Genomic DNA, 26,311 nt, shown 5'->3' on the forward strand with positions numbered 1-26,311 from the left:
TTAACTCTGCACTGCAGTGCATCCCGGTCATGGCCCCTTTCCATCATGTCCCTTGATATCTGCCCGAAGGTATCGTAATTCCTATGGCTTGAGTGCAGCTGGGACTGGATAGCTTCCTCCCGCCAAACACTGATGAGGTCCAGCACCTCGCCATTGCTCCATACTGGGGCTCGCCTGGCGTGTGGAGGCATGGCCACGTGGAAAGATGCTCTGAGAGCACTCCACGCCTTGCTGAGCAAACAGGAATGGGACTTTCAGAATTCCCAGAGAATTTAAAGGGTGGGCCTGACAGTTGGTCACCTAAGGGCAGAGCAGTAGAGTTCAAAGTGATGAACAGAGTGGCTAGAACAGGCATTGTGGGACACTTCTGGAGGCCAATCAGAGCGCGGTAACAGACCAGGGCATTCACACTGGTGCCACAGCGCTCCAGCCAGAGTGCACCAAGCGTTACACCTCTCGTGGAGGTGGATTACCAGGAGCGCTCCAGCCGCGGAGTCAGGGCGCTCTACGTGCCAGTGTGGATGCATCGTGAGTTAGTTGCTTTAATGCGCCCTAACTCACAAGTGTAGCCAAGCCCTCAGTCTCTCCACCTACTCCACTGCCTGGGAAAACAGCTAAGCTCTACACCATGACATGAAGGTTAACAGATCTCAGGCTTGTCTACATGGTAGGGTAATGCTCTACGGGGGTGTGGTTTCTAAAGCGCAGATCTGTGTAGACCCTGCTGGTATACACAAAAGGTTCTCTAGTATGCTTTAACGTAGAACTATTTTAGAAACCATGTTAAAGTGTGCCAGGAGGGTCTCCACAGACCAATTAATGCACAACATGTTAGTGCACTTTAGAAATCACTCTCCTCCCCCAGCCCATAGAGTGCATCGCCCAACCACATAGACAAGTCCCTAGTGACTGGCAACTTAAGAGGGGAAGGGACCACCGCTGCCCCTTCTCCAATGAGTCCTTCACTGAAAACACCCTGCATCCAGCCAACTAGGGTGCAAACAGGGTGCTATTAACTCAAGCTTAGCATTGACCTCCACTGCTGTGGTATCAACAAGAGGAAAAAATGGTTTGCAAGGTAGCCTGCCTATTTAAGGCTTTATAATGGAAAACCATGGTGCTAGGAATGGTGCCTTCCATCAGAGGATTTCAAAGCACATTGCACACTCTAATTAACTTAGTCTGACAGCATCTCGGTTGGTTGGGTGATATTATCCCCATTTCACAGATGAGGAAATTGAGGCACTGGGCAGTGTAGTGATTTGGGCGGTGTCGCATAGGAAGTCAGTGGCAGGGTCAGGAATAGAACCCAAATTTTCTGAGTCCCAGTCCTGTGCCAAAACCACAAGACCACCCTTCCACTGGATCACCTGTTCCTATAACCAAAATACTCATATACATGGTGAGGGCGTAAGAGAAAGGGCCTGTAAGGCTAAACCCATATCAGGGACCGTGGTCCCAGATGCTGCTATTGGTCAGCTACCCTAAAAGCCAAGGCAGAGGGATTCCTCACAAGGTTCCCTTGTCCAGAACTGAAATTATTCACAGGTCTGGCTGCAAAGCCTTGACATGACCAACGCAGAAGAACTGTATCCTACTCTCACCTTTTGCAGAAATATGTGCCAGCAAGTTCAATGGCAAACCTTACCGAGATTAAACCATCCTTTCTATTGGTTCCAAGGTTCAAGAATATGGGAAAGAGCCAGAACCAGCTCAGCAAGCAGGTGCTTGGGGCGGTCCAGGGGAAGGGGCGGCATGTCGGGGTCTTCGGCATGTCGGCAATTCGGCGGCGGGTCCCTCGGTCCCTCTCGGAGGGAAGGACCTGCCGCTGAATTGCTGGCGAAGAAGAAAGCTGCGCAGAGCTGCCGCCGATCACGAATGCGGCTCCCCCCCCCCAAACCCGCCGCTTGGGGCGGCTAAAACCCTGGAGCCAGCCCTGACCAGCAGGTCCACCCTTCAACCCCACCTTGTCAATGGGGTCTTATACCAATGAAAGCATTTCCCTTAGAGGCATAGTGCTGTAAAATGGCTATCATGCATGTGATCCTGCTTCTGCCTACTAGAATAGGCCCTTCCCACAGAGGTCAGCTACTTAAACTGCCATTGGAGGCACTTCCAGCAAAACCATCTTCCATGAAAATGAGCTGATGAGGAGATTGGGCTAGATGGTGCCCATGGTAAATGTGGCCCAAATAGAAACCAGCCATCATTTTCTGCTTGTGTCTTCTGTTCCGGTGGCCATGCAATGAATGTTCTTCCCCCAACACACACCATTATCTGTGTTCTCCGTCTCTTCTGCATGTATGGTTATTGCAGACACGTTTTTGATTCCTGCTTTTTCCAGGAAGGTGCCATCTTCTTCTGTGTCTGGCTGGTGGGAATTAGTGGGGACCAAAATAGAAGCATCCTGTTCACATAGTGAGGATGCAAGGATTTACTCCTGCCCCACTATGATCTCAGGTTGCGCTTTGAATCCTCCACCCCACATTCATACAGCTAGCCTTGTGCCTCCGAGAAGGGAAGTCATGTTTGGGAGCAAAAGGGCAGAGCAGGTAGAGGCCTTCTGCAGCAAGCCATCTGGAATTAGGGAGAGCACCTGGAAGTTGGGGATGGTGAACATTTTTTCAGTTTGTCTAGGGCAGTAAAGACCTTAATGAACACTGCCAGTGCTGGTTCTGTTTCCTGCTGGAGCTCTGATCCATACACGGGCCTAAACATATCCCTGACACGATTTGGAGTACTTATGAGTCCAGGTGGCACTAAGCTGCTACTTCATGGGAAGGGTCAGGCTCTTAGGACAGCTCCTCCCCCAGTCACCGAATGGTCCACGGGGGAGAGGGAGTGTGTTCAGAGCAGCTAGGGTAAGAGCATGCATTGGGAATGCTGCAAAATCACGTCCCTCTCTGCAGGAAGCTGATGCTGAGGAACATGGGAAATAGCTAGCAGCAGAAACACCAGGGACACTGAGACTTTTAGAGCTATTGAGGAGTTAGTGGTGGGGAGGTGGCAGTGAGACAAGAGAGGGGAAGAAGGAGTGTCAGGATTACAGGTACAAAACCACCCAGAGATTACGTGGTGGGGATGAAGAAATTGGATACATCTGAGGGGGCAGAAATGAGGGCAAATTGTACAAAGGGGACACTGAATTTCTGGTTGGGACCCCATCTGCATAGTATTACACTGCTAACTATAACATCATCATTTAACTAGCCCCCCTGTATTTGATTCTCATAACATCAGATCCCCTTCCAAACAAGAAAAGTTTCCATAATTGAAGGACACAGACTTGAGAAACTTAGTCCTAGATTCAAGTTCATTGAGTCGAAAGCCAGTCCGCCCATTACCTGAGCAGTTAATAAAATCTATCGCCCTATGATGGATTTTTTTTTCCTGCAGGCTAGAATTGATCTGTCCTCGTTGTGATTTGTGAGATGGAGGGAAAACACAAAATATAATCAGGATTTCTGCTGCACTGAAAAACTCCACTATGTTGCTTTTCCAGGGCTTGCAAGTAACTAAAGCTGCAGTGGTCATTTTTTTGATTTATTGAAAATAAAGCACACCTTATTAACATTTTAATAAAGAGAATCTCTTTGCACCGGTGCTCTGAGTTGCTGTTATTTCCCCCTGTGCAATTCCATTCTCCGAAAGAGCAAAATACTAATGAAATCCATAAAGCATGATTTGTAAGACTGAAACTAAACACACACATTCACCAAAGCCAAATGATTTCTAAAGGTGCTGTGTTTGTGAGAGGTGCTTGTCCAATATGTGTGATGCAAAATGGGGATGCTTTGTGAAGAAATCATCCTTGTAAAGCTATTGGTTCTGGTCATCAGACTCTATCCAATGCTTTAGTGATGATGCTGCTGATCTATTTGGGAAGTTGGCTGGCTCTCAAGGCAGAGTCTCTTCTCAAAGGCTGTTTCACAGTGAAAATATGCTCAGTGCAGCCGAGTGCATGAATGAAAAAGCCTCCGGTACCGTCTAGTCTGGCAAAATGCAGCACAAAACTCAACTTACTCTGCCCTTTCTACTATCCCAGGTAAGAAATGGGATTTTTTTTTCTTGCTTTCATTCATCTTCTCTCTTCTGCATTTGGATTTGGAAGTATTTGTGATTCAGGTCTGATTTCTGAGTAATTATACGTTGCTCGAATTACTGTTGAAGGAGGCAAGATCTCTGTTATAAGGCAGTTGCCAGGAATGTAGAATCTCGTATCTCCCTGATTTACAATTACAACAAATTTGCTCTGCGATATGTAATAATGTTTTCCTTTCAGGGGGAGTGTGTGTGTGTGTGTGTGTGATCTTTCAAGTGTTTCGGTAGCAGCAGCAATATTTTGTCATATCAAATCCTGCAACTTTGATATGCCTTTTTCCTCTGTGGCTTGTGCCGGTTAGAAGAGTCTGTTACAGACAGCTCACCTTATTTATTGCTTTCTAGAAAAAAGATGCGGATGGAAAAAAAATCAAAGCATGCAAAAGCTCCCCCCTCCACCTCTTGACATGTATAGTATTCGATGTTAGTGACTTACTATGCAGCCTTTCCCCTTATTAACTGTAATAGATCCCCTCTGCCAGAAAGCAGAAAAAACTCCCAGCCTTGAAACCCAGGGGGCTGCTCCAGCCCTGCTGCTTCTGTCACTCAAAGCAGAGGAACTCGCTGAGTTCTTTCTTCTCTCTACCTTTTGGTTTCTTTCTCCCTCTTTTCCCTTCCCCCCCCCCCCCATACCCCTTTTATATGTTTAGTTTTGAAAGCACCGTGTGATGTTTGAGGTTTCTTTATTGGTGTCCGGAGTGAAACACATATTCTGTCCTAGTAGCTCTGTAAACTCCCATTGAGGGAAAGCATCGCCGGCTCCCCCTGAGTTAAAAGTTAATTCCTTTTTGACTTGGGGCTTGAATGGCTTTGTTAACCCATAGGAGCCCGGCGTGTTCTGGACTGCTCATGCTTGGGATGCTGAGTCGGTGTGTGCATCCGCAGTCTCTAAACGGATTTTAAGCTTCCTTTTACAGAATGAGAGAGAATGGTGAGGGCTCGTTGCAGGGAAAGCTTTGCTGCTGAGGGGAGGCATGCCGAGGGTCTGTGAGCAGAAGGCAGCTGGATAAACTGAGTGCATGCACGCTGTGGCTCAAGGGTGGGCATGCTTGGCTTCTAGTGCAACCTGTCTGCAGCTGGGAGCGCCCATGTGGGTGGCTGGTGAAACTACGGTACAAAGTGAGAATTGGTGTCTTGCTGGGAATTTGCTTGAGGGAGCGGATGGGTGGGTTCGACTGCCTGTGCGCTAAGAGGAGTCCCACTTAAAGGGAACAACAGAAGAAGAGGGATGGTGCAGAGTCTGGTTCTTTATAAGTTGTGTGTAAATGCTGCTGTTCTAGGTCACGTCCATGGGGCCAAGATATGGCGGTGATGGAAGCATTAGGAATGCTCATGCTGGCGATGTGTATATGGGAGGCCACATACACAATGCTAGGCTCTATGGGCTGCCTGGGTGGGCATGTAAATGGGCAGGGGGTCAGGCGAGCTAAGCTGCTTGCTGAGGCTGCACGTATGGGAGAGCGGGCCTGCTGCTGCCTGCGACTGGCATGGCCTGAGGCTCTGGGACTGGCTGGCAGTGCCCGCGTGGGCGTCAGGTTGGAGAAGCTGCAAGAATGGGCTGAGATTCAAGGGCTGGCTGGGACTGAACGTGCAGACAGCTGGGCAAGGTCAGCTGCCAGCAAAGGCTGAATCATGGAGAGAACAGGTGCTAACCAGAGAGGGTGCGGTCTGGGAACACCCAACGCTGCAGCGGGAACCTGGCTCATGCACTAAGCTGACACCCTCACCCAAGGATGCCATCTCCACTGCATTTCACCCTGCTTTCTCTGTGACTTCAGGCTTTTCAATCCTGTGGTTTTTTTAATGCATCAAATTAGTCAGCTCAGGCTTCCGTTCTTATTCAAACATTCCTCTTTTGTCAAGAAGCAACAGGAAGGCACCTTTCAATAACACTCCACCAATGGCCTGTTGAGAAAGCAGCTTGCATTTTAGAGTCGGCCGAGCACTTCATAGTCTATTAGTGCCCAATCCTGCAAGGTGCTGAACACCTGATCCTGCAAACCACTGTAGCACGTGCTTAACTTTAGGCATGTAAGTAGCCCCGTTGAAGTCACTGGGGCTGCTCACATGCTTAAGTTAAGTAGCTGCTTAAGTGATTTGCTGAGTTGAGGCCAGAGAGTTGAGCATAATGCAGGATTGAGTTCTTAGTGTTTAATAATACCCAGTGTTGAAGGGTGTTCAAACTGTGATCCATCCTCTCCTATCAGGATGGGAAGGTTTAGCAGGCAGTCTACCTAGTGATTTTTTTCTTTTTAAAATGTACTTGATTAAAAAAAAAAACCTATAATGTCAGCAAGTGAATTCATTAGGAAATCAGTTCAATTGGTAATAAGAAAGTGTACACCTGTTCTGTTGAATATAGTCAGGGTAAAATATTAATTGTTGGTGGTACATGAGACATAGACAGTGGGAGGGGAGGGCAAAGGGGAATTATTAAAATGCTGTTCAGATATCCTCTTAGACTCAACGCACACACAGAACTTTCATGTGACAGGAGGAGTAAACAGAAGAATGGGAGAAACAACATATTAAACAAATGTAGCCATCTGGCACCGGTAGTGTTTGTAACACATTTTTGTTAGGTATTTTTTTTTCTTCACAGCAGTAACAACAGCTACTTCTATAACCTCATGCTAGTGGAACTAGCAAAAATCAATCCTGATAAGCTGATTTCTAAATAATAAACATCAGTAAATGCAATACTTTTGGGGGACAGTGGAGGAAAAGCATAATTCAATTTCAAAACAACAAGGGATACATTTGGGGGAGGGAAAACAAAGCAAATCTATACTCTGCAGAGTACATTCCCGGCCATGAGAATATTAAATGTGCAGAGATGAAAGTTTTATATTTTTATTTTTTCAGGTCAAAAGTAATTAATAAAAGAAAATCAGTCTTTTAAAACATAAATTGACATTTTTAAATAGTCAGTGGTTGACAAGTACAGGCTAAGAGCCAATTTTCCAGACACTATACCATCATCCTCATTGGCCAAGTGTACTTTATGAGTTGGTTTGTTTGGTGAGGGTTAACCTATATTAGGAAGATGATTGATCACTGGATTTTAATTTGCTACCCAAAAGACAGTCTACTTGATGGGATTGTTTTACTATCATTTATGTCTCTCCTAATTTGATGGAGGAAGACTGTTTCTCAGTATCTCTATCTAAGTGGCTAAAGAGGACGGGCTCCTAAGAATATGTCGGTTTATGGTAATCTTTAAGATTTTGCAGGAATGTGTGCACTGTACAATTTAATCAATCTAAGGTTACAGTGAACATTTGGAAGGTTTGCTGGTAACTTGTATCTGTGCATTTAATCATAAAAAATACAATCGGGAGTAAATACCTATAGATCGCTAAATATTCTCCCTACATAGAAAACTTAATTTCACCAAAACTAACATTTGCTAAAATTTACATACAAAAGTTTTATTTGTAGGAAAATATAATTCTTCAAGGGGGTTGCTTTGGCATGTCTATGTACTACATTGAAATATGGACAATTGAATCCAACTTTATCATCAATTTGAAACCAACAGTATCATCAAATGGCTGTCAGTAGGTTATACAGATAATTGTTCTGCTGTAGCTTACAATATAAGGAAGCTACAGTGTCTGAGAATTCTAGGAATCCATGTGATATCTACATGTATTGTTATCAATATATATCTTGAATAGCTAGTTCCAGAACACATCCTTCATACGTACACACCAACACAGCTGTAAGAATTATTCAGCTGTCCTTTATTTTTCAAATTTCTCCAGAAGAGGGCTCCATGCACAGCATGAAAGTTAAAAGTAATATCTGAAAAGCATTGGAAGTTGAGCAGCTGCAGGAAAAAGAAGAATCTCATTCACAAACAGAAACTCTGTAGAAATAACTTGAAAGATTTTGCTCAAGTTCTAGTCTCAAACATTTCCTTCTTGTCTTGTTATTGCATCTGATTTGATGGCATAATTAGGGTTACTTATCATTTCAGAGGCCTACATCGAGAAAGTTATGTATCATGTAGTCGTACTTGGGACTTTAGCCTTTTAACCCGGAACTTACTGGTTGAGTACTTTACTTTTGCATGCGCTAGCACAGTAATGATTGGACAATGTTCTTCAAATGTCGCTTTAAAAAAAGGCCTTGTTCTTCCATGCCAAATGTTTCCTGGATTATTTTTTTAAATCAGTGGAGTTGTATCTGCTTATACGTGGTGTGAAAATGACCCAGGGGGCTAACACTCCTGCTTCTGTGGACAGTGCCAAGGAATTTTTAACATCTCACTCTGACGATGGTACCTCCAAATAATACAGTGCCTTGTAGCATCATGCTGTGGCACTGGTTTAATACTGCCTCAGAAGGAAGCATGCCCCCCGCTGAATCATCAATGTCGCTACCTGCAGCAACTCTGGGTTTTCCCTTGCACAGGATCTGGCCAGACCCAACAATTCTGGCCATGTGAGATCTGAAACAATCGCAGGCCGAGATGGTGGGGCAGTTGATAATGGAAATGCTGCTACAACTTTATCTGTAGTGTCGTAAATGGTACAGCTATAGCAGAGCACGTTAAATATTGCTGGATCTTACTTTCCTTCTCTGCAAGATATTTGAGACATATCTAGTTTATTCAAGCGTTTAGTGGCATTGATAAGACGATGAAATTAGTTTTCACCTAAGTCCTGTTGTGCGTAGTGCTTTTGGTGTGGCAAACAGGTGACTTTACAACCTCTCAAGTTGGTTCTCTTCCTTTTAACATGTGAAGACAGAGGAAGAGAACAGAGCTGTGATGGTATAATTCCCCCCCCCTTCTCCCCCCTCCCAGTCAAGGGACTTATTTTTTTCATTTATGCATTTCTTGTCTTCAGCAGGTGGAGGCAACCCTCTTGCTGTCAGGATTTTGGCTTCAGGCCTTACAACTGTTAGGCCAGAGTAAGACATATGTGCTTTTCTTAAGGGCTCTTCCTCTAGGCTAGGATTTGAAGCAGAAATGCAAGGATAACAGCTTTCCTCTTCGGATTTCCACTTGGCGATTCCTCCACCCCCACTTCACCATGATAAATGCTAGTGGCCAAATTCTCTTTTCATTTACATCCCTGCACTCCAGTTAACACAGAGTGTCACCTGTGCAACGAAGAGGGGAACTTGTTCCTAAGCCTACAGCTAGCTGTCCGGTGGTCTGATTTCAGGTCACTTTAGTTGTCCTTCCTCCATAATGTTGTTAGTGGATAGAGGTCATAGGACATTAGATGCCAGACGAAAAGAATGTAAAAATACAGGATTGTTGGTTCCCTTGCTAGGCACCAAATTCTGTTCTGTTCCATGAAGCACCATTGATTGACAGTGTCATCAGACTTTAGCCTACTGTTGAGATAATAGTGTAGACTTGTGGTATGGATTGTGTTATCTCTTCTAGCAAAAGAATCTGATTGCTCCAAAAACCTTATTCCTTTTCTTGTGGAGTGAACTCGTATCCCCCATTACCATATCAAATATTCAATTCTATTTTGCACTATTAATTTTCTTAGAAACAGTCCTCAGAACAGCTTTAAGGGGTTTCAAATGGGGGAGGCATTACAGTGGGGGATGGGGAAATTATTTATAACTCTAAGGGTATGTGAGAGAGACTTGCTGGCAAGCATGAGCAGAGAGAGAAATTGGATTTCTTAAAGCTTTTAGCTGTTTATTGTGCAAAAGAACAATCATGCTAGTTCTAGTGAGGACTTGGAAAGCTGGAAGCTAGTGGCCCCAGTCCTGCAAGTTCTCCTAGACAGATCAATCCCATGGATGTGGGGCCTGCACAAGAGGATTGGGCATTGTGGAACAACTTGCAGGATTGGGGGTCTTTCCATTGTAATGTCCAGCTGTCTGTATTATGCATGAGTAAAAAGGCATTGTAACATTTACTGAAATTGTGGAAAATATCAGGCTAGCTACTTTATACACAATTACCCCTTGCTTTACATCACCTTTGCATAATTTAAACATGTCAGAAGGGATTTTGATCAAACTTCCAGAATAGAAAAGACCTCTCTGAGATGGAGGATATTGAGCCCCCAGGGAAAATTTTACAAATGTTACGAGTGCATGAAAATTCAGTCTCCTGATGTCACCTTAACTAGAGCTTTCACTACCATGAAAATCACTGTCCACATTCATGGGGCCAAGATTCTCTGCTAGTGAAATTGGCATAAATCCACTGAGGCGCTATGCCATCGTGCATCAGCTGAGAATCTGGCTCATTGTATATAAATGTACATGGCTGGCTAAAACAACACATACGGGGCGTGCCGTAGAGTTCAAGACTCACTGTTTGTCAAGCTTGCTTTCCCCCCCCCTCAGCAGACTGGTGATTTCAACTCTCCCAGCGTCCGGCGGCAATCTTTGAAATGCAATAGTTGCACACATACTCCCAGAGTCTAGCATTAGTAACAGTTTTCTGGGAAGAAATGGGGCTCTTGAACAGCATTCTCAAGCCAGTTTGCAGCAGGACCTGTGTCTTTCCTCAGGCAGGTTTCCTGGATCTGAATGTAGGCATGAATCTCCCCAGAGACATCCCTCTGGGTGGCCCTGAGGAACACATTTTATCAAATGATAAAATAAACGATGGGAACTAACATCCTTTTGAACCATGCACCACTATGTCCAGAGCTCTGAAAGCTGGACGTATCACCGCTGCATCGTTGATGAAGCAGGAAATCCTAAGCACCTATGTCTAAGCACAATGAGACAGGCTCAGCCATGAGGGTTTGATAGGCATTTCCCATCAAATTACATTTGTTATTTTCATGGCTGGGGTTTTGCTGAGTCAAAAACCTGGACCTTCAGAGGAGCCATGTAATGGGAAATGGGGACCTTTTTGACTCTTCTGCCCAGTGGGGTCTGAGTTTTCAGCTGTCATGTTGATTGATTTGGCTAGACTACTAGCCAAATGTAACCACGGACAGGTTAACTGCTTGCAGAGACAGAATCAGTGGCCTTACATGTGTTGAAAGAGACACAGGTGGCACCTGCTGAAACAGGTCCTCCTTGAAATTTACATATGTGAGGGAGGATTGACGGCTGTGGCTAAAAGTAAAGGGATGAGATTTGTGAAACAGGCATCTGTCTGTCTAGGGGGACGTTTATATCACAGTAGTACAGGAGGGCTGGAGCCAAGTGGCTTTTCCCTCTTCCTAAAATGTCTTGTGTTCTCATAATTGATGAACTGATGGAACTAGCTGATGCTCTGAACTCCATAAACTCTGCTTTTTGAATACCAAGAGCCTTATTAACCTATCAATGTACAGATTTTGGTGGTTTGAATACAAAAACACCCAGGGCTGGATTCTATCACCCTATACACATTTTCAGTAGTACCTTACTAGGCAATAAGGTACTCCTCGGGGTTAGCAAGGGTGTCAGAATGAACCCTAATAATGATCATAAATGAGGGGATGTATATTTGAAATGCTTCTGTTATGAGACGGATAGTGGTCTGACATGCTCTCAGTTTGCTGTGCTGACTCTTTATTTTATGCTACTGTTCTAATCGTGACACTTTAATAAAAGAAAAGAGCAGAACAATCTTTAGTTTTAAATCCACTTACCCTATTTGTGGGATGCGTTCAGTCGACGAACCACACAGGAATTTCCATATTCTGCACAGTAGGGATATTGATTATTGCAGTGTGTCAAAGAGAGGCAGCCTTTCCGGTGTCACTTTCATAGCCACCCCCGTTGTATCTGGAACAGGGTGGGGGCAGACAGCTATGATCTGCGAATAAGCTGTTATTTAGTGGAGGTGACTTTCTGCATCACATGTCTCTTAAACTTAGCAACAACCATTTCTGTTAATGATGCTGGGCCAGATTCTCAGCTGGTGTCACTTGGGATCACTCCATTGACTACACTGTAATTAACGGAGCAAGACCAATTGACCCCAGCTGAGATGCTGGCCCACTGTGGTTACAAAGCGTGATTACTATCAACATTCCATATTTCCATTATGCATCTATTGGAGTACTTATATGGCTCCTGTTCCCATGCTATCTGAGCACCTTGCAAACAACAATGAATGTATCCTCACTTCCCCAAAATAAATGCTGAGAGATGACAGGCAACATTATTTTGAAGTGGGAGACTGGCTTTGCCGTCTGCCTGTTCCATTGACTTTAGCACTATTATATTAGTTGACTAATGATCTAGGCTGCTGTCGTTTTTACTTCTGGATGTTGATTCAGTAGCGACAGTTCGTCATACTGACCAAAGATTACTTCTGATTGGCTGAAGCCCAGAATAAATTCCTTTTCTAGGTCGATCATAAGCTAGTTAAGGTACACATTTTTTTAAAAGTCTGCTATGCTTTTTTAAAATATAATCAGTCCTGATTGGCCAAAGTATTACCCATTCAGCTGACGCCATTTTGCATTTGGTGTACAGTAGGAGCTATTAACAAGGGAACTCTTCATTGTCATTACCACACATATACCCTAGAGATCTGCTGTTCTAGGTATAAGTGAACACATGTGATACACTCAGATATCATTTAGGTTAAGTGAGTTGCCCTAGGCCACTGAGGGAGTCTGTCACAGCTGAGATTAGCACTCAAATTCAAGGACTCCTAACTATGCCTTTTTGTAGTTAATTTGTTGACTGGCATGGAAAATTCAGAGCTAAAGATTTTAGAAAGGCCACCTTAAATGATTATCTCTTCCTATGCCTGCTGTGTGTTTCAGATGAGGATTCAGTTTTCTTCCATTTGCTTCTCAAAAGTTTTATTTTGTGCCTTTTTTCCTCCTTCCAAATACATATAACCTGTTTCTTAATGACTGTTAATGGGAGCTAAACACATACATGAATTATGAATGGCTGAACCAGTTTGGATAAAGTAGAGACTGACTTGATCCTTTGCCTAGAGCTCAGATTGAACCGAACCCAAGCTGTTCTTTCGACTTTTATTCTTCACTAGTTTTCATTTTTGTGTATCTCTGCACTTATGGGTTCCAGCCAGGATCTGAAGCGGATGTGCCAACATACAACAAGAGAAGCTGCCCTTGTGTTATCTCCAGCCTGACTGGAAGCCAGAAGCATCAGAAATCATCTTTACATTTTCTGCCTCATTTTGCAGGCCACAGGAAGGTCAGGTAGTTCTTCTGTGTGCTTATCAACTCTAAACCTACCTCCACCACTCCTCACAACTGAAGAACTGACCTGTTTGCAAGGAATAATTCATCCTGTGTATGTCTCAGGTGGGGATAGACTTGACCAAAAGTCCATTGAAGTCAGTAGAAAGACTTTCATTGACTTCCTTGAGCTTTGGCTCAGACCCTATGTTTGGAATGTATTGCTATTTTACTTGGAAGATGAGTTCTCCGTACAGCAAGAAAAACAGATATATTTGAGGAAAGTCAGATTCTCTTAGTACCTTCTACAGCTATTAGTTATTTTTGGTATCTAACCTGCAGATTTGGTAGAATTCCTTCGGTGTCAAATAATAGTATTTTGCTAATATGGCTGGCAAATCTGACCTTTGGTTCACAAATACAAATCACAGTGATTTAATCTCATGCTTTTCTGCTTTGTTTTTCATTATAACTGTGATCAAAATGCTATTTACTATTATCTGAAGACTTTTTTCCCCTGTTACCACAGATACCAGCAGCTTTGCCAGGAGAAAAGTGAATAGCAGATTTCATGGGAGTCGCTCTCATTTTCTTTGGGAAGTATAGATGTTAGAGATGCGTCCCCAACTAAAGCCTGAGTCCAAATACCCAGGAACTTTGGAAAGTTCAGATCTGAGCCTTGTGGCTCAAACTCACCTCTTTTATTTTCTACCAAACTATTCCAGTATTTTGGCTGCACCTACAGTAAAGTGGATTTTGCAGCAAGCTCCAGACTTTGTGCTAAGTCTTGTGACTATACCATTAATGGTTTAAAGTTCTTGAGCTCCTGGAAAGTCAAGAGGACCAATATACTGATTTAGTAATAATTTTCTTGTTGACATAGTTGTTGAATATACATTCCTTTTCTTGTGCTGACGTGGGAATATGAGAAAGAAGATTAAACTCTTACGCACCAGATCAGAAAGGAGAAAACAAAGTGGAATTGAATGCCCTGTAATTTTGATGAGGCCACTGGCAGGTGGGAAAATAACCCTTTTCATCCTTGCTGGACCTCACTGGTCCACATTGAGATGGGAGTACAGGACATAGTCTGGCCCTGATGCATGTGAATGAATACAGGTAAATCCCAGTAGGCAGTCTACCTATGTGTTTACATGAACAGATTCATTTCCCTTGTGCTGGGACTAGATCCAAATCTGAACTAGAGTTTGCAATAAGAAACATCAGTGCGTTATCCCAGCAATTTTATGTGCAAGCATCATTGCACTGAGGGATGATAGAGGCAGGAAATTTTATCCCTTATAAACTATCTGTTCCCTGGCTTCCAACGTTTATTAACTTCCCAGTGAAGGAATGTACTTTTTTTCACTTCTATATATTATGGTTTGGTGTTTTTCATTATCATTTGCTCTATGTATTAATGGACAATATTTATCTCTGCCTGCTGCTTTGAAATCTTTGTGTGCATGGGCATAAATCTCACCCTAGCAATGCTTCGGAGAACTTGTTGCAGCTGCAGAGGAAATAATCTCCCTGCAGGGCAGGGCCACAGGGAGTGGAGGAGAGAACAGGAAGGGACAGGTTGGGGATAGAATAAGAAGCTAAATCAGACTTCATTGAGACGAGTGGTGGAGGTTGCAGCTCCTTTAATGCTGTGTGCCCCCATCTGTCAGTCACTAGCCAGGGGGTCTCTGGCTTGCTGTGGTGAAACCATCACTAACCCACCCAAGAGACTATCAGGCAGTGGCAGGCTTTGTACCACACACAGCATGTATGATAAGTAGATATAACCCTGATGGAAGTGAGAAGGTGGGGAAAGGACCAGAGCCAGTTGGGAGATCATAGTCTTTGGGAGGTGGGCTCTCAAGAGAGGAGCAGACCCAATGGTTACCAGTGAGTGGTGTCAGGTACAGTGGGCATTTTAAGGTGGTTGAGATTGGAAGCAGATTATTTTAGGGTTGTGTAGAGGATCTGGGTCTGAAGGCCCCATTTGTGTGACCTGGACCCAGTAACTTCACTCGTAAATCAGTCCTTCGCCTAACCCTCTTCCCTTCCTTGGTTGCCATTTCTGAAAGGCCAGCTTAAAGCTCAAAGAGGAGAAACGGAAAAAGATATCTGGCTTTTGGCAAGCTGAGCACTGTGACTGCCTCTCTTCAAAGCTTTTAGTTTGTCCGGAGTTGAGCTGTATTAAAAACAAATTACAGTCAAGGCATGCAACTTATAAACTATTAACTTGCTTTTGAGACTGGGTTTTTGCAGAATTTGCTTGTGACTCGTCTGATTCATCTTGCCGTGCTAGAGTTTAAGTGCCAATAAAAAAGAGAGAACACAGCAGAGTTCAAATATATTTGACCTTTTCTACTATTGCCAAGAAACAATTGAAATATTGGTTAGTTACATCGCCGTTTATCCTGTAGCCCGATCTACAAACAAGGCGCCGTTCCTTAGAATTTCTGTCCCGAGAGACTGGGTAGCACGGGGGACTGGTGATAAGGAAACACTGCCCTGCTTCCACTGCTTTGCACTTTGGATCATCATGCAAACATTCAGATTTGTGTGTTACACCCATTGTGTGTAAATGACCCAGCAAACCACAAGGTGGGGAGGAATCAAGTCCACTGACTCTGATTTCTCCAGGTCACTGGTTGGAATGTAGTTCAGGACCACAGTGTCAAAGAGACATTACCAGTTCATGGTTGTGTTTGTGGTGGGTCTTGGTCCATTTGCTAATGGATGGGGACTGGGGAGGGTCTGAATCTCAAATATAATCTCTACCGCAGCTGGTTTCATGGATCAGTAGTGTCAATACAGAGGCAAAGGCCTTGTCTGTAGCGATTATTCTGTCTATGGAGCGTGTGCTAACTTCACCTATAGGGTTGTGTGTTAAATGGATGTAAAGGAGTTTTGGGTTGGTAGGACACAAAATGTAACTACAGATCCACCCCTCCCCCCCAGTCTAAACTTGTCTCTTTCCAAGCTCTTTCATCCTGTTCTAACCTCTTAGAAAGCAGCAGCAAAAGTACACGCAGCACGTCGCTTGCTGCACGCTGCATTTTGTGCCAGGCTAGATGCAGTGTCATGCAGTGAACTCTCTGTGTATAGAGTGACTTTCCCCTCTCCCTGCACAAAGCCAGAGCATGCTTCCTGTGTCCAAAGGGGATGCGGGCTGTCCCTCCGCCCTTCCACAGCCGCTGTTCCAGGCTATGTGCTGAAAGAGAGGCTGCTGCCCTTCTGAGGTTTTAGGTACAGGAGTTGTGTAATTGGGAATCCTTAGCCTCTCCTTGGCTCAGTCTTCCCTCCGTGTGCTGGCCTATTCGAGGTCAATGCAGAGGGAAAGAAGAGCCCCACCAACTCCGGGGCAGCTAGTCTGCTTATGTGTCTAGAGGTGAGTGAATTTCACCAACAGCGAATCTGAAACAGTCGGCTTAAATAAGGAGCGTGTGTCCTTTCATTTCCCCCTACCAGTAGTTTGTGGCTTCTCAACAGTTTGAGCAGGTAGCAATATTAGTGACCAGAAACTAATCCCCCATCCTTTTTATTCTGTTTAGACTCCTTAGAAATGGGATTGATACTGCCAACGCCATTCAATCAAACCCCCCCGCCCCAAAACCACGAGTCAAGCTCCCAAATATCCTGAGATTGGCTTAAAATCATGATCAAATAAAAACTCAGCCACAATTAACATGGGGTCCTTTTCTTTGCCTTCTGGGTTTTGCATCTTTAGGGTTCATGGTTTCAAGCTCTTTTCTGTAACTATCACTACCCAGAAACTGTTTTTAAAAGCTGAGATTCTCACCTCGCCACCATCTCAAGCATCGACAACACCCAATCTTACTCAAGAGATCGCCCCTGGACCAAGACCTTTTTCACTTGATAGCAGAATGCAGCGTTTCCTTGAGTTGCATCATTTCCCCACGAATCTGAATCGTAAGGCAATGTACGTTTTCCCCGCTGCTTGGAATTTCCAGGTTGTGGGTCAACCATTCCTTGTCACCAGCTATAATGTGAAGACTGTGCAGGCTTCCTGGCAGATAGGGTTGGTGTATTGGGACCAAACATTCCTACAGTGTATTAATCTCTGCAAGCTTCCAAGAGATTTAAATATGAAGGCAGTCAATTCTGATCACTGTACTCCAGGAAGGAAGCACCTCTGCAAACAACTTTAAGTGAAACAATGTTAAACGAATCCAATTTTCCCATAAGATTTAATGTAAATGCAGGGGGTTAGGTTCCAAGGAAATTTTTTTCAGGCTGACAAAAGACATTATATACTGTACAGTACTGTACTGTAGTTGGGAAGTGCCCCTGGCTTACCCCACACAGGCACAGCCCGCTGCGGACAAGGACGCTAGGAAGCACCTTCGCAGCAGCAGCTTCCCCGGAGAAGAACAGGTGCCGACTTTGCCCGGGGATGCTCCAGGCCCGCCTCTTCCCATCCCTGCTCCACTCCAGGCCCACCTCTTCCCACCCTCACTCCACCTCCTCTCTGGAGCACGCTGCATCCCCGCTCCTCCTCCTCTCCCCCGGAAAGTCCCTGGGAGGGAGGGGCAGGAACGGAGACGCGGCACTTCCCCACTCTTCTCCCTCCCTCCCTCCCTCCCTCCCTCCCTCCCTCCCTCCCAGCGCTTTGCGCTTAGGACTTTCTGGGAGAGAGGGGGAGCAGCGGGGAAGCGCTGCATCTCCATTCCTCCCCCTCCCTCCCAGAAAGTCCTAAGCGCCACCAAACAGCTGTGTGGTAGTGGGGGAAGCTCTGGGAGGGAGGGAGAGGAGGCGGAGAAGAGGAACTTGTGCAATGCTCCCTTGTAAAGTCGCTGCTCTTCCACAGAATCTTACAAGCAGTGGTCAGAGCAGGCAGCCAAATGATGTTATAAGGGAGCATTGCACAACTTTAAATGAGCATGTTCCCTAACTGAGCAGCGACGTAACTTTGAAACAACATTAAGCGGGAGGAAGTTAAGTGAGGAGTTACTGTAAAGAGAACCAGTATGAGAACATCCTAAACTTCTTTTCTCTCTTTATAACCTCATTCGCCTTGAACTGCTTGATTTTTTTGAGTATTTACCGAAGCACTGTCAACATATTTTCTTCAGGGTCACAGCGCTAGACAGTCTTTTGCAACACACAGTGTTTACTTCAAAGCTGTTAGTGATTCATTAGCTTACAGTTCCAGAAATCTTTTCCAAAGGAATCACTCATCTCCCTAGCGTGGCAGAGATATTTTCAGGCCGGCTATGCCTGTCATGGGAATGTTTTGAAACTTGCCTGGCTCACATCATGTGCCAGTGACAGTGCCGAAGGCTGCCAATTCAATAAAGTGTTGAACATAGATTCCATGGGAGGTGCCCTGCAATATTCATAGACATAAGCAAATAATAGTTCATCCAGACTCTTGAAAGACTGACTGTGCTTTGAAAGAATTAGCCTCTCTTTGGCTATAAGGAATATTCACTACTTACTTGACGTTACAGAATGTGACAGTAATACATAAGGAGCCACATAGAAATAATTGGCTCCTACATGAGCTGCTTAGGACCATCCCCTTTTACCAATGTGACTTAGCACACTGTAGGCTAATGGTGTGATTCTTAAAGGGGCAGCTATAGTCTTGTGGACCCGTCATGCACCAGAACCCCATTTTGCTAGCTGTGGTACAAACTCAGAATGAAAGGGCCTCTGCCCCCATGGTGTTTTACATCTTAGAATTTGTCTGCACAGTGGGGTAACGTGCCTTACATGAGTGTGAGTTCTAGAGTGAATTAACATTTGGCACATTAATTAGTCTTTGTAGATCCTGCTGGGGCACAATAAAGATTCCCCAGTGTGCTTTAACCTAGCGCTATTTCAAACAATACTACATTAAAGCACACTAGGGAACCTTTAGTGCACACCAGCGGGGTCTACATAGACCAACTAAGGTGCAACACATTTGTGAGCTTTAGAAATCACACCCCTGTAGTCATTGCTGGATGAAAGAATTTTGAGCCCCTTGGCACCATGGAAATTGTGCCCTGACTCCCTTTCCCCCTTCCCTCGGCCACATGAGCGTCATCGCAACCCGGTATACAGTATTGCAGTGCTGCTCAGGTTTGGCTTGGCCAGCCTGCTGTCAGCGGGATGGCCAGAACAAATTTGAGTGAGCGGCGTTGCGAGTGAGTGGCATTACATGGAGCTGCAGCACCACTCAGATTTTTTGTTTCCAGAAGTCGGGGGGGTCCCCTGAGGTGGGGGGGCCCTGTACAAGTGCACTGAGTGCACATTGGTTAATCTAGGCCTGCCTTTAGTGCACACATTGCTGCTCTGTATAGACAAGCCATAAATATAACTCTCTTGCCTCAATTTCCCCATCTATAAAGTACTTTGAAATCTAATAATGAGAAGTCCCATAAAGAGTACAAAGTACTATTATAAAGGGCATTAATCTAGAAAAGTAATTTTCTTGAGTGAGGGGGGGAGCTTGAGGAGGCACAAATCATTTATCTGGGAGACTGCCATGGAGTTGGGGCTCCCAGGACTCCAAGGGTCCCTGGCTCTGGTGCAGCCCATTAGCCAGCCTGCACCCACGCTCCCAGTAGAGCTGGGCAGAGAACGGCAATTCTGTTTTGCAGAGAACGGCAATTCTGTTTTGCAGAGAATTTTCAGCTATTTAGTTTTGGTTCCAAATTGGAGTGAAACCGGTTCATTGAATTCTTAAAATCTTCTGCAAAATGGAATAGCTGTCCTCTGCCTGGCTATAGTCATATCCTTCCCTTTACTGCCACACACATCCCTGCCATGTATCCCTCACTCAAGTGCTATTCTCCCATATGGTGTGCCCTACGACTGTTCCGTGAAAATATTGTATTACTATAACAGGAAAATTATCTGGTCAAACTAGCTGATGTGTATCCGAATGCCATTTCTCCTCCATTAGATGTTCCTATATTATATCTCAGATCAAATAATTAATCTGTAGTTGACCACATGGCTAAATGAGCAACTAGATTATTGTTTGTAGCGCGGTTCGCGCCAGAGGCTAAACCTAGTAGTTTAAGTAAAGTGCTATAGTCATTTGAATATATTCCATCACACTCATACATGTGAAGTATCTGAGTAAAGAACAAAGTAATATTGTCCAATTAAAAAGTTACATAATTTAAGCATACATTTGCATTAATGACAACCATATCCATATGTTAGTTCAATATTAGCATTTTTTGTCCTTAGGCCTCTTTATATTAGCTAGCATGCAGCATAAAAAGCTGCAAGGCCTTGAATAGGAATGGTGGAGTTTTAAACTTTGCCATTAGTTTGACAGAATGTTTTTTAGAACAGTGATGGCAATATGGTTTATTTAAAAATAAACACAAAACGCATATTAGCGTTAAATGGTAGTAATACGTTCAAGCATTTTATTTACACTTTCTGCTCTTTATGCTTATTCACTTAATGGCAGATAAAATAAAATCCCATTATCTGAGGCGTCCTTATGATTCAATTAAGCTAGAACCCATTTTGTAAGCCAACTTAGAGCTGAAAGAGAGCAAGTCTACTAGAGCTCTTTAGGGGCCTATGCATCTGTCTGGATGACCTTGCTGTTATAATTCTAATAGTAATAAGCAGCAGCCTCATTCAAAATATTCTCTCAAGCACTGACAAGCACAGTTATCCCTGTCTTCAAGGACTTGCAATCTAATTGGCCAGCCCACACAAAACACACATTGGTTCTGTTATAAGACATGATGGGTTGGTGATTCATATCTGGGTTTCGAAGGAGGAGTGAATTTTGAGGAGGGAAGCATTTGTGCTTTGATAGCTGATTGGCACAACTGAAAAATAAAGGTGTGGTCAAAAGCATTTAACAGCAGAAGGATAAGACCAGACTGTATTTGCCTCCGATATAGGACAGGCATAGCTTAATATGCCAGATACAAAGGGGTTGATCCTTAAACAACTTACATCAGATGGGGATCTGACCCAAAGAGTGCAGGTTGCATGTAACTCACCTGTTCTGTTACTAACTTCAAACTTAAACATTATCCATCAAAACATTATTCATCACAAGTCCTTCAGATGAGTTTTGGGCTGAATTATGGTTTTGTTTCCAAACTGTACGAAAGTCAGGTTCTCGCTCTTTTGACATGATAACCGAGTGAAACCTGGCACTGAGTTTTCATGTTGAGATTTTGGAACCATTTAAATTTGTCTCTTGGGACAGGTACAAACTCATGTGGTTTGGGATGGAAAAAATGCTCAAATGAGCCCCTGCAAAATGCAGCGGTGGAATTTCTCCTCATGGCAGTATGTAGCTGTCTCTGAAGTAACCAGCTTTGTCCTCCAGCATTCAAGTGCTGTAAGTTTTGGGAGCCCCGTGAAAAGTAAAGTCAAAGTGTCATTGATGTTGTGAACAAGGAACACGGCAAAGTAAATCGAGTATGTGCTTGGAGAAAGGTGTTTACAGGACTGGCGTTTTAGAAATACAAATTAAGGTTCATTGTCAGGTCTGCTGGCCTTTGATGCTATTTGATGTTATTCAAGAGACAGCACCATTCTGAACCATGTGTCTTGGCTTTTCTGTACTTAGCTTTAGTGTACAGTTTTTTGCAAGCCAGATCTTGTGATCCTTACTCACATGAGCAGTTCCCCTTATGTGTGAAGTCTCTCAAAGGGATTGCTCATTTGAGACATTGGTCACGTGAGAAAGAGTTGAAAGGATCTGGGCCTACATGAGCTACATGGCAAGTCACATCTTAGATCCTGGTAGTCCCTATTCCCAGGAGGATACTGATCAGAAAATGTTTAAAAACAGATGGAAAGAAAAAGCAAAGTGTCAAAGAAGCAGCAAACCCAAGAGATGCATCGGATACAATATAGCTGTACATAGCATAATTTAGAGCAGACTAGAAAACTAATTTTTTCACTGTCACTGATCAGTGGTAGAGCACTGCAAGACAGAACTGTGTGAAGAAAGGAGAAAATACACTACACCGATCTACGGAGCAAAGTTTTTTTTTTTTTTTAATAAAGTGACACGTTCTAATTTAGACCTAATTTTAATTCCTGTTACATTACTTGTAATAATGTCTAAAGTCCTCAGAATTAATTTGACTGGAAAAATTCCAGAAGGACTTTCAATTTTTCTCATTAAAAACATTATAGATGTCTTAATTAGGCACTGTTATTAATGGTAATATTATTCAATTTAAAACCACACACTTAAGATGCAGCTACCTCTAGCATGATTAGTTGGAAGAGCTGTGCTGTGCAAGGATGCCCACTAGAATCCTGAACAGTTAAATAACCATGGCCAGATCCTTGGCCTGTGTAAATTACCATAGCACTACTTACTCCAGTGGAGTTATGCTGATATACACCAACTGCGGATTTGGAGTTATTTATAACTGTATCTGGTAGATAGGTGTGTGTGTTGCGGGGTGGGGAAGTGGAGGGTTGATTGCTCAGCGGAGCATAGCTTTGTGAGAGGGCGCAAATACATTTTTAACTCTTGCAGCTAAGCATTTTCTGAATTTACTATGAAATCAAGTTGGAGCCGGCTTGAGTAGATAATTGGTTTGATGCGCCGCTCTTGCATCAGTTTTACACAGCATAACTCCATTAACTTCCCTGGAGTTATTCCTGGCTTAGGCACTGATTCAGCAAGCTACCTAAACAAGCGTGTAGACCTGTTGATGCCAATAAATGACTCCCATTCTTGAAGCTGTATGTGCTTAAGTGTGTTGCGGAATGAGGACCTTATGGCACTGTAAGTGAGAGGAGAATCAGGATCAATATTTCACTTGCTCTCCTGACAACAGATTTATCAGAACTTTTTCAAATGATTGTGCATCTCCTTTAATGTATGTTTCTTTGTTAGACGCTTGAAAGGAGCCATTCTTCTTTGCTACGTTTGTGACTGGCTTCGGCGGCACACACAAATCCAAGACCGTTCTTGTTCTATAATTAGTGGCTGTCACTCCCATTTCATGTTAGTTATGTTTATTGTGCCTGTGTATGGGAAAGGCTGTTTGCTAGCTTGGCCACTGTCTGGTGCTTTGTGACTTTAATTGGGAGAATCGAACAAAATAGTTTACGATTGTCATTGGGGTACACAGCTTCATTGTAGAAAGCAAGCTCTCCAATATTCTAAATGATTCACAAAGCGAGGTGCCTAAGTGGAATTGAACGTAATATAGCAATATTTTATACATACTGTTACTTAATCATCCTGGCGTTTAGATTCCAAACACCGCTAATGTGATTGAAAACGATAAAATGTCTTCGCTGTGTACATACTCGCTAGCGAGAAGGGAAAGAGGGACCTTACAAGAACCATTTAAAACCTATAGACTTCCTTTGTCTTGCCGGTAATTTAACCATGTAATGAACAGTCTGCATGTATTCAGGTTAAGAGGTACAGATGTGCATGAGGCTGCTAGAATAAAAGGCATATGGATCTACAATTTGTATATTGGTAGCACTGAATTCTCAAAATGGGACAGACATTGCATCTGTTCAGTGGTATAGAATGGCAAGTTATTTGAGGTAGTAGGGTGTGAAGCTTAAAAGGAACTTAATGGCTTTTCCTTTAATAAATCATTGACGATCGCTGTGTCATCTTTTATTAGCATGTAATTTTGTAAAAGTTAAAATTGAGCATAATGTTGCATATAATTCTAGAACATCTGGTAGCAATATCCAGCAGCAGCTGTTTAGTACCTGAAATATAAACAAAACATGATTTTATCCATTGCTGTCACTGTTAATTTTCCTGAAAGTACAATGTTATTGGAATAGGTGCACTAGGAAATGTATCTGGTCATTAGAAAGAATTAAAATAAAATCCATCTCATTCAAGCAGTAGAAACAACGGATCTACAGAAGAGTGGATGAAATTAATAGAGCTGGTGATGGTACATTCATTCATAAAAAGAAATATTTACAAAAGAATTTCCAGACGATAATATTTAAAGGGTTAGACTACACCAGTGCTTTGGGATTGAAGCACTGAAGTGCATCCTATCAATACAGCTCAGGATCGATAAAACTTGTACGCACCTTCCCCCACCTCCCCTTCAGAAGTAATGTAGCCCAGTGCTCTAAATAGATGGGGTGCCTGTGTAGAAGGGATATTCCTTAATCATGCTTCTCTCTTTTATGTGTGGGAGGGGAGCAAATATGAGTAAAAAGGATATAGCATCATGGTTTCTCCAGTTCATACACGTGTGTTGCTCTCATGTTATAGCATCTTCATATCCAAAAGTGAAACAGACCATGGGCTAGATCTGCAGGTGAGCCAGAGCACCTGGGGAGGAGGAGGGGACATGCGTGATTTTTACCCCACCTTTCCAGTCCCAAATCCTAGGGGAACAGATTAGATCAGCCCTCAGGCTGCCGTAGCTTACATTGTAGCAGACAGGGGTGCTCAAATACCTGTTCTGCTAGTGGTCATGGCTGGAAAGCTTCGTGTTCTGGCCCTTCCTGCCCCAGAACACCATGTATGCTGGTGGTGGCTTAGGGCTGGCTACACCTGCTGAGGGTTCTTCTTTGACAGGGGATTCCTCACTTCCTTCCTTTCTTAAGGAAGCCCTAAACTCCCTTTAGGCCATCCCAAGGTCTGGCCCAGGATTTGAGAGATTCCATGGCAAATGGTCTTGAGGTCTTTAAACCACAATTTGAGGACTTCAATAACTCAGACATAGGTTAGAGGTTTGTTACAGGAGTGGGTGGGTGAGATTCTGTGGCCTGCATTGTGCAGGAGGTCAGACTAGATGATCATAATGGTCCCTTCTGACCTTAAAGTCTATGATTCTATGAAATGCTTTGGGGGTTGGGCTGGGGGTGCAAGTTAAAATAACTGTTTTTGCTTTACGTGTTTGTATAAAACCAGTTCCTTAAATGAGTCACTTCAAAGAATAGAGATGAGATCCAAACGGGCTGACGGCATTCGATGAGCTCACTCATGGCAGATCCCGGGCATGCTGAATCAAGGAGAAAATCCCGGTTGGGAGCAGAATCAGAACCAGGAACAGAGCAGAAGGGGACTGACAATCAAAGTGTTGTGAGGACAGCTCTTCTTCTCCCTCCTGCCACACCCCTTTCTGGATTCCTCCGGGGCATGAATTCTGGTTGGGAGCCAATAATTTATCAATCAAGTGATGTGCTCCTGTTTAAACAGCCCAGGCCTGCACTGAGTAATATCTGACTTCAACGATGGATTAAAGTTGATGCTTTTTGACACATGAATAGAAAAGAATTTCCTCACTCTGTAGTTACTATAAGGAATCTTGATGACAGCTGTGACCATGTCTATTTTTGATGCCTAATAAGGAAACCAGAGGCCCCTTTTTGAAACCGGGAGTACAATGAGGTTTATTTCTATATCTGGGGTGCAGCCCTCGTTTCCTTTTGATGTCTGTTTCCAACAATGACTAAAAGTCGCTCCCCCGGCATTCTGATCGGTGCCCACCATGAGCTAAATATATTTGTCACAGAGAAAGTGGTTCTATGGCTGGGCAGACACCCTTTCTGATTTATCTTGGGCACGTTTAACTAGAAACACTGCTTTTTCTCACTCTGTATTACTGTGAAATTACATTTTTATGGAAAATCCAAGCCATCTACCTGTAAGTTGATTTCCAAGCTGAATGCAGTATAGCGTTCAAGTGCAAATATTTTACAGGAACCAGAGATTCAGGCAGAAGGATGCTAAATAACAATTTCATATTGGTCATATTGCAAACAGATGGTGAAATCCTTGCTCTGTTGAAATTGATGGTAAAAATCCCTCTGACTTCCGAGGGGCCAGGATTACACTCTTTGTGTGTAATTAAGATTTCCACATTTTAATTATTTTATTACTGACATCTTACCTAATTATATAAAGATTTTACATTTACGTTGTATCTTTCATTCTGAAGGATCCCAAAGTACTATACGACCTATGGCTCAGATCCTGCAATTGCTTACTCGCATGAATAAAACTTCAAGCGTAATGGAAATACTTGCGTGCATAAAGTTACTCACGTGAGTAAGTATTTGCAGGATCTTTGCATCATTTTATGTGTGGCTATGTGAGTATACATAATACATTCACCCCCTGCTGAACGATTGCTATTGCTGGGGTGGGATGTAGCAATTGTTTT

General features: G+C 43.6%; 1 protein-coding gene across 2 annotated transcripts in view; it reads left to right on the forward strand.

Annotated features, from left to right (window-relative positions):
• The first annotated feature begins 3,740 nt into the window (after positions 1-3,740).
• CDH13 (cadherin 13) overlaps positions 3,741-26,311 on the forward strand; it is a 752,462-nt gene continuing 729,891 nt past the window's right edge. The window contains exon 1 of one of the 2 annotated variants that reach the window (XM_005292303.5): positions 3,741-4,045. In XM_005292303.5, coding sequence (XP_005292360.1) covers positions 4,001-4,045 — 45 coding nt within the window. In that variant the 5' untranslated portion in view covers positions 3,741-4,000. The remainder of the gene's footprint in view (positions 4,046-26,311) is intronic. The other variant, XM_042852124.2, reaches the window with a different exon arrangement.

Source organism: Chrysemys picta, chromosome 14 (assembly GCF_011386835.1).
Source record: "Chrysemys picta bellii isolate R12L10 chromosome 14, ASM1138683v2, whole genome shotgun sequence".
NCBI classification, from domain to species: domain Eukaryota; kingdom Metazoa; phylum Chordata; order Testudines; family Emydidae; genus Chrysemys; species Chrysemys picta.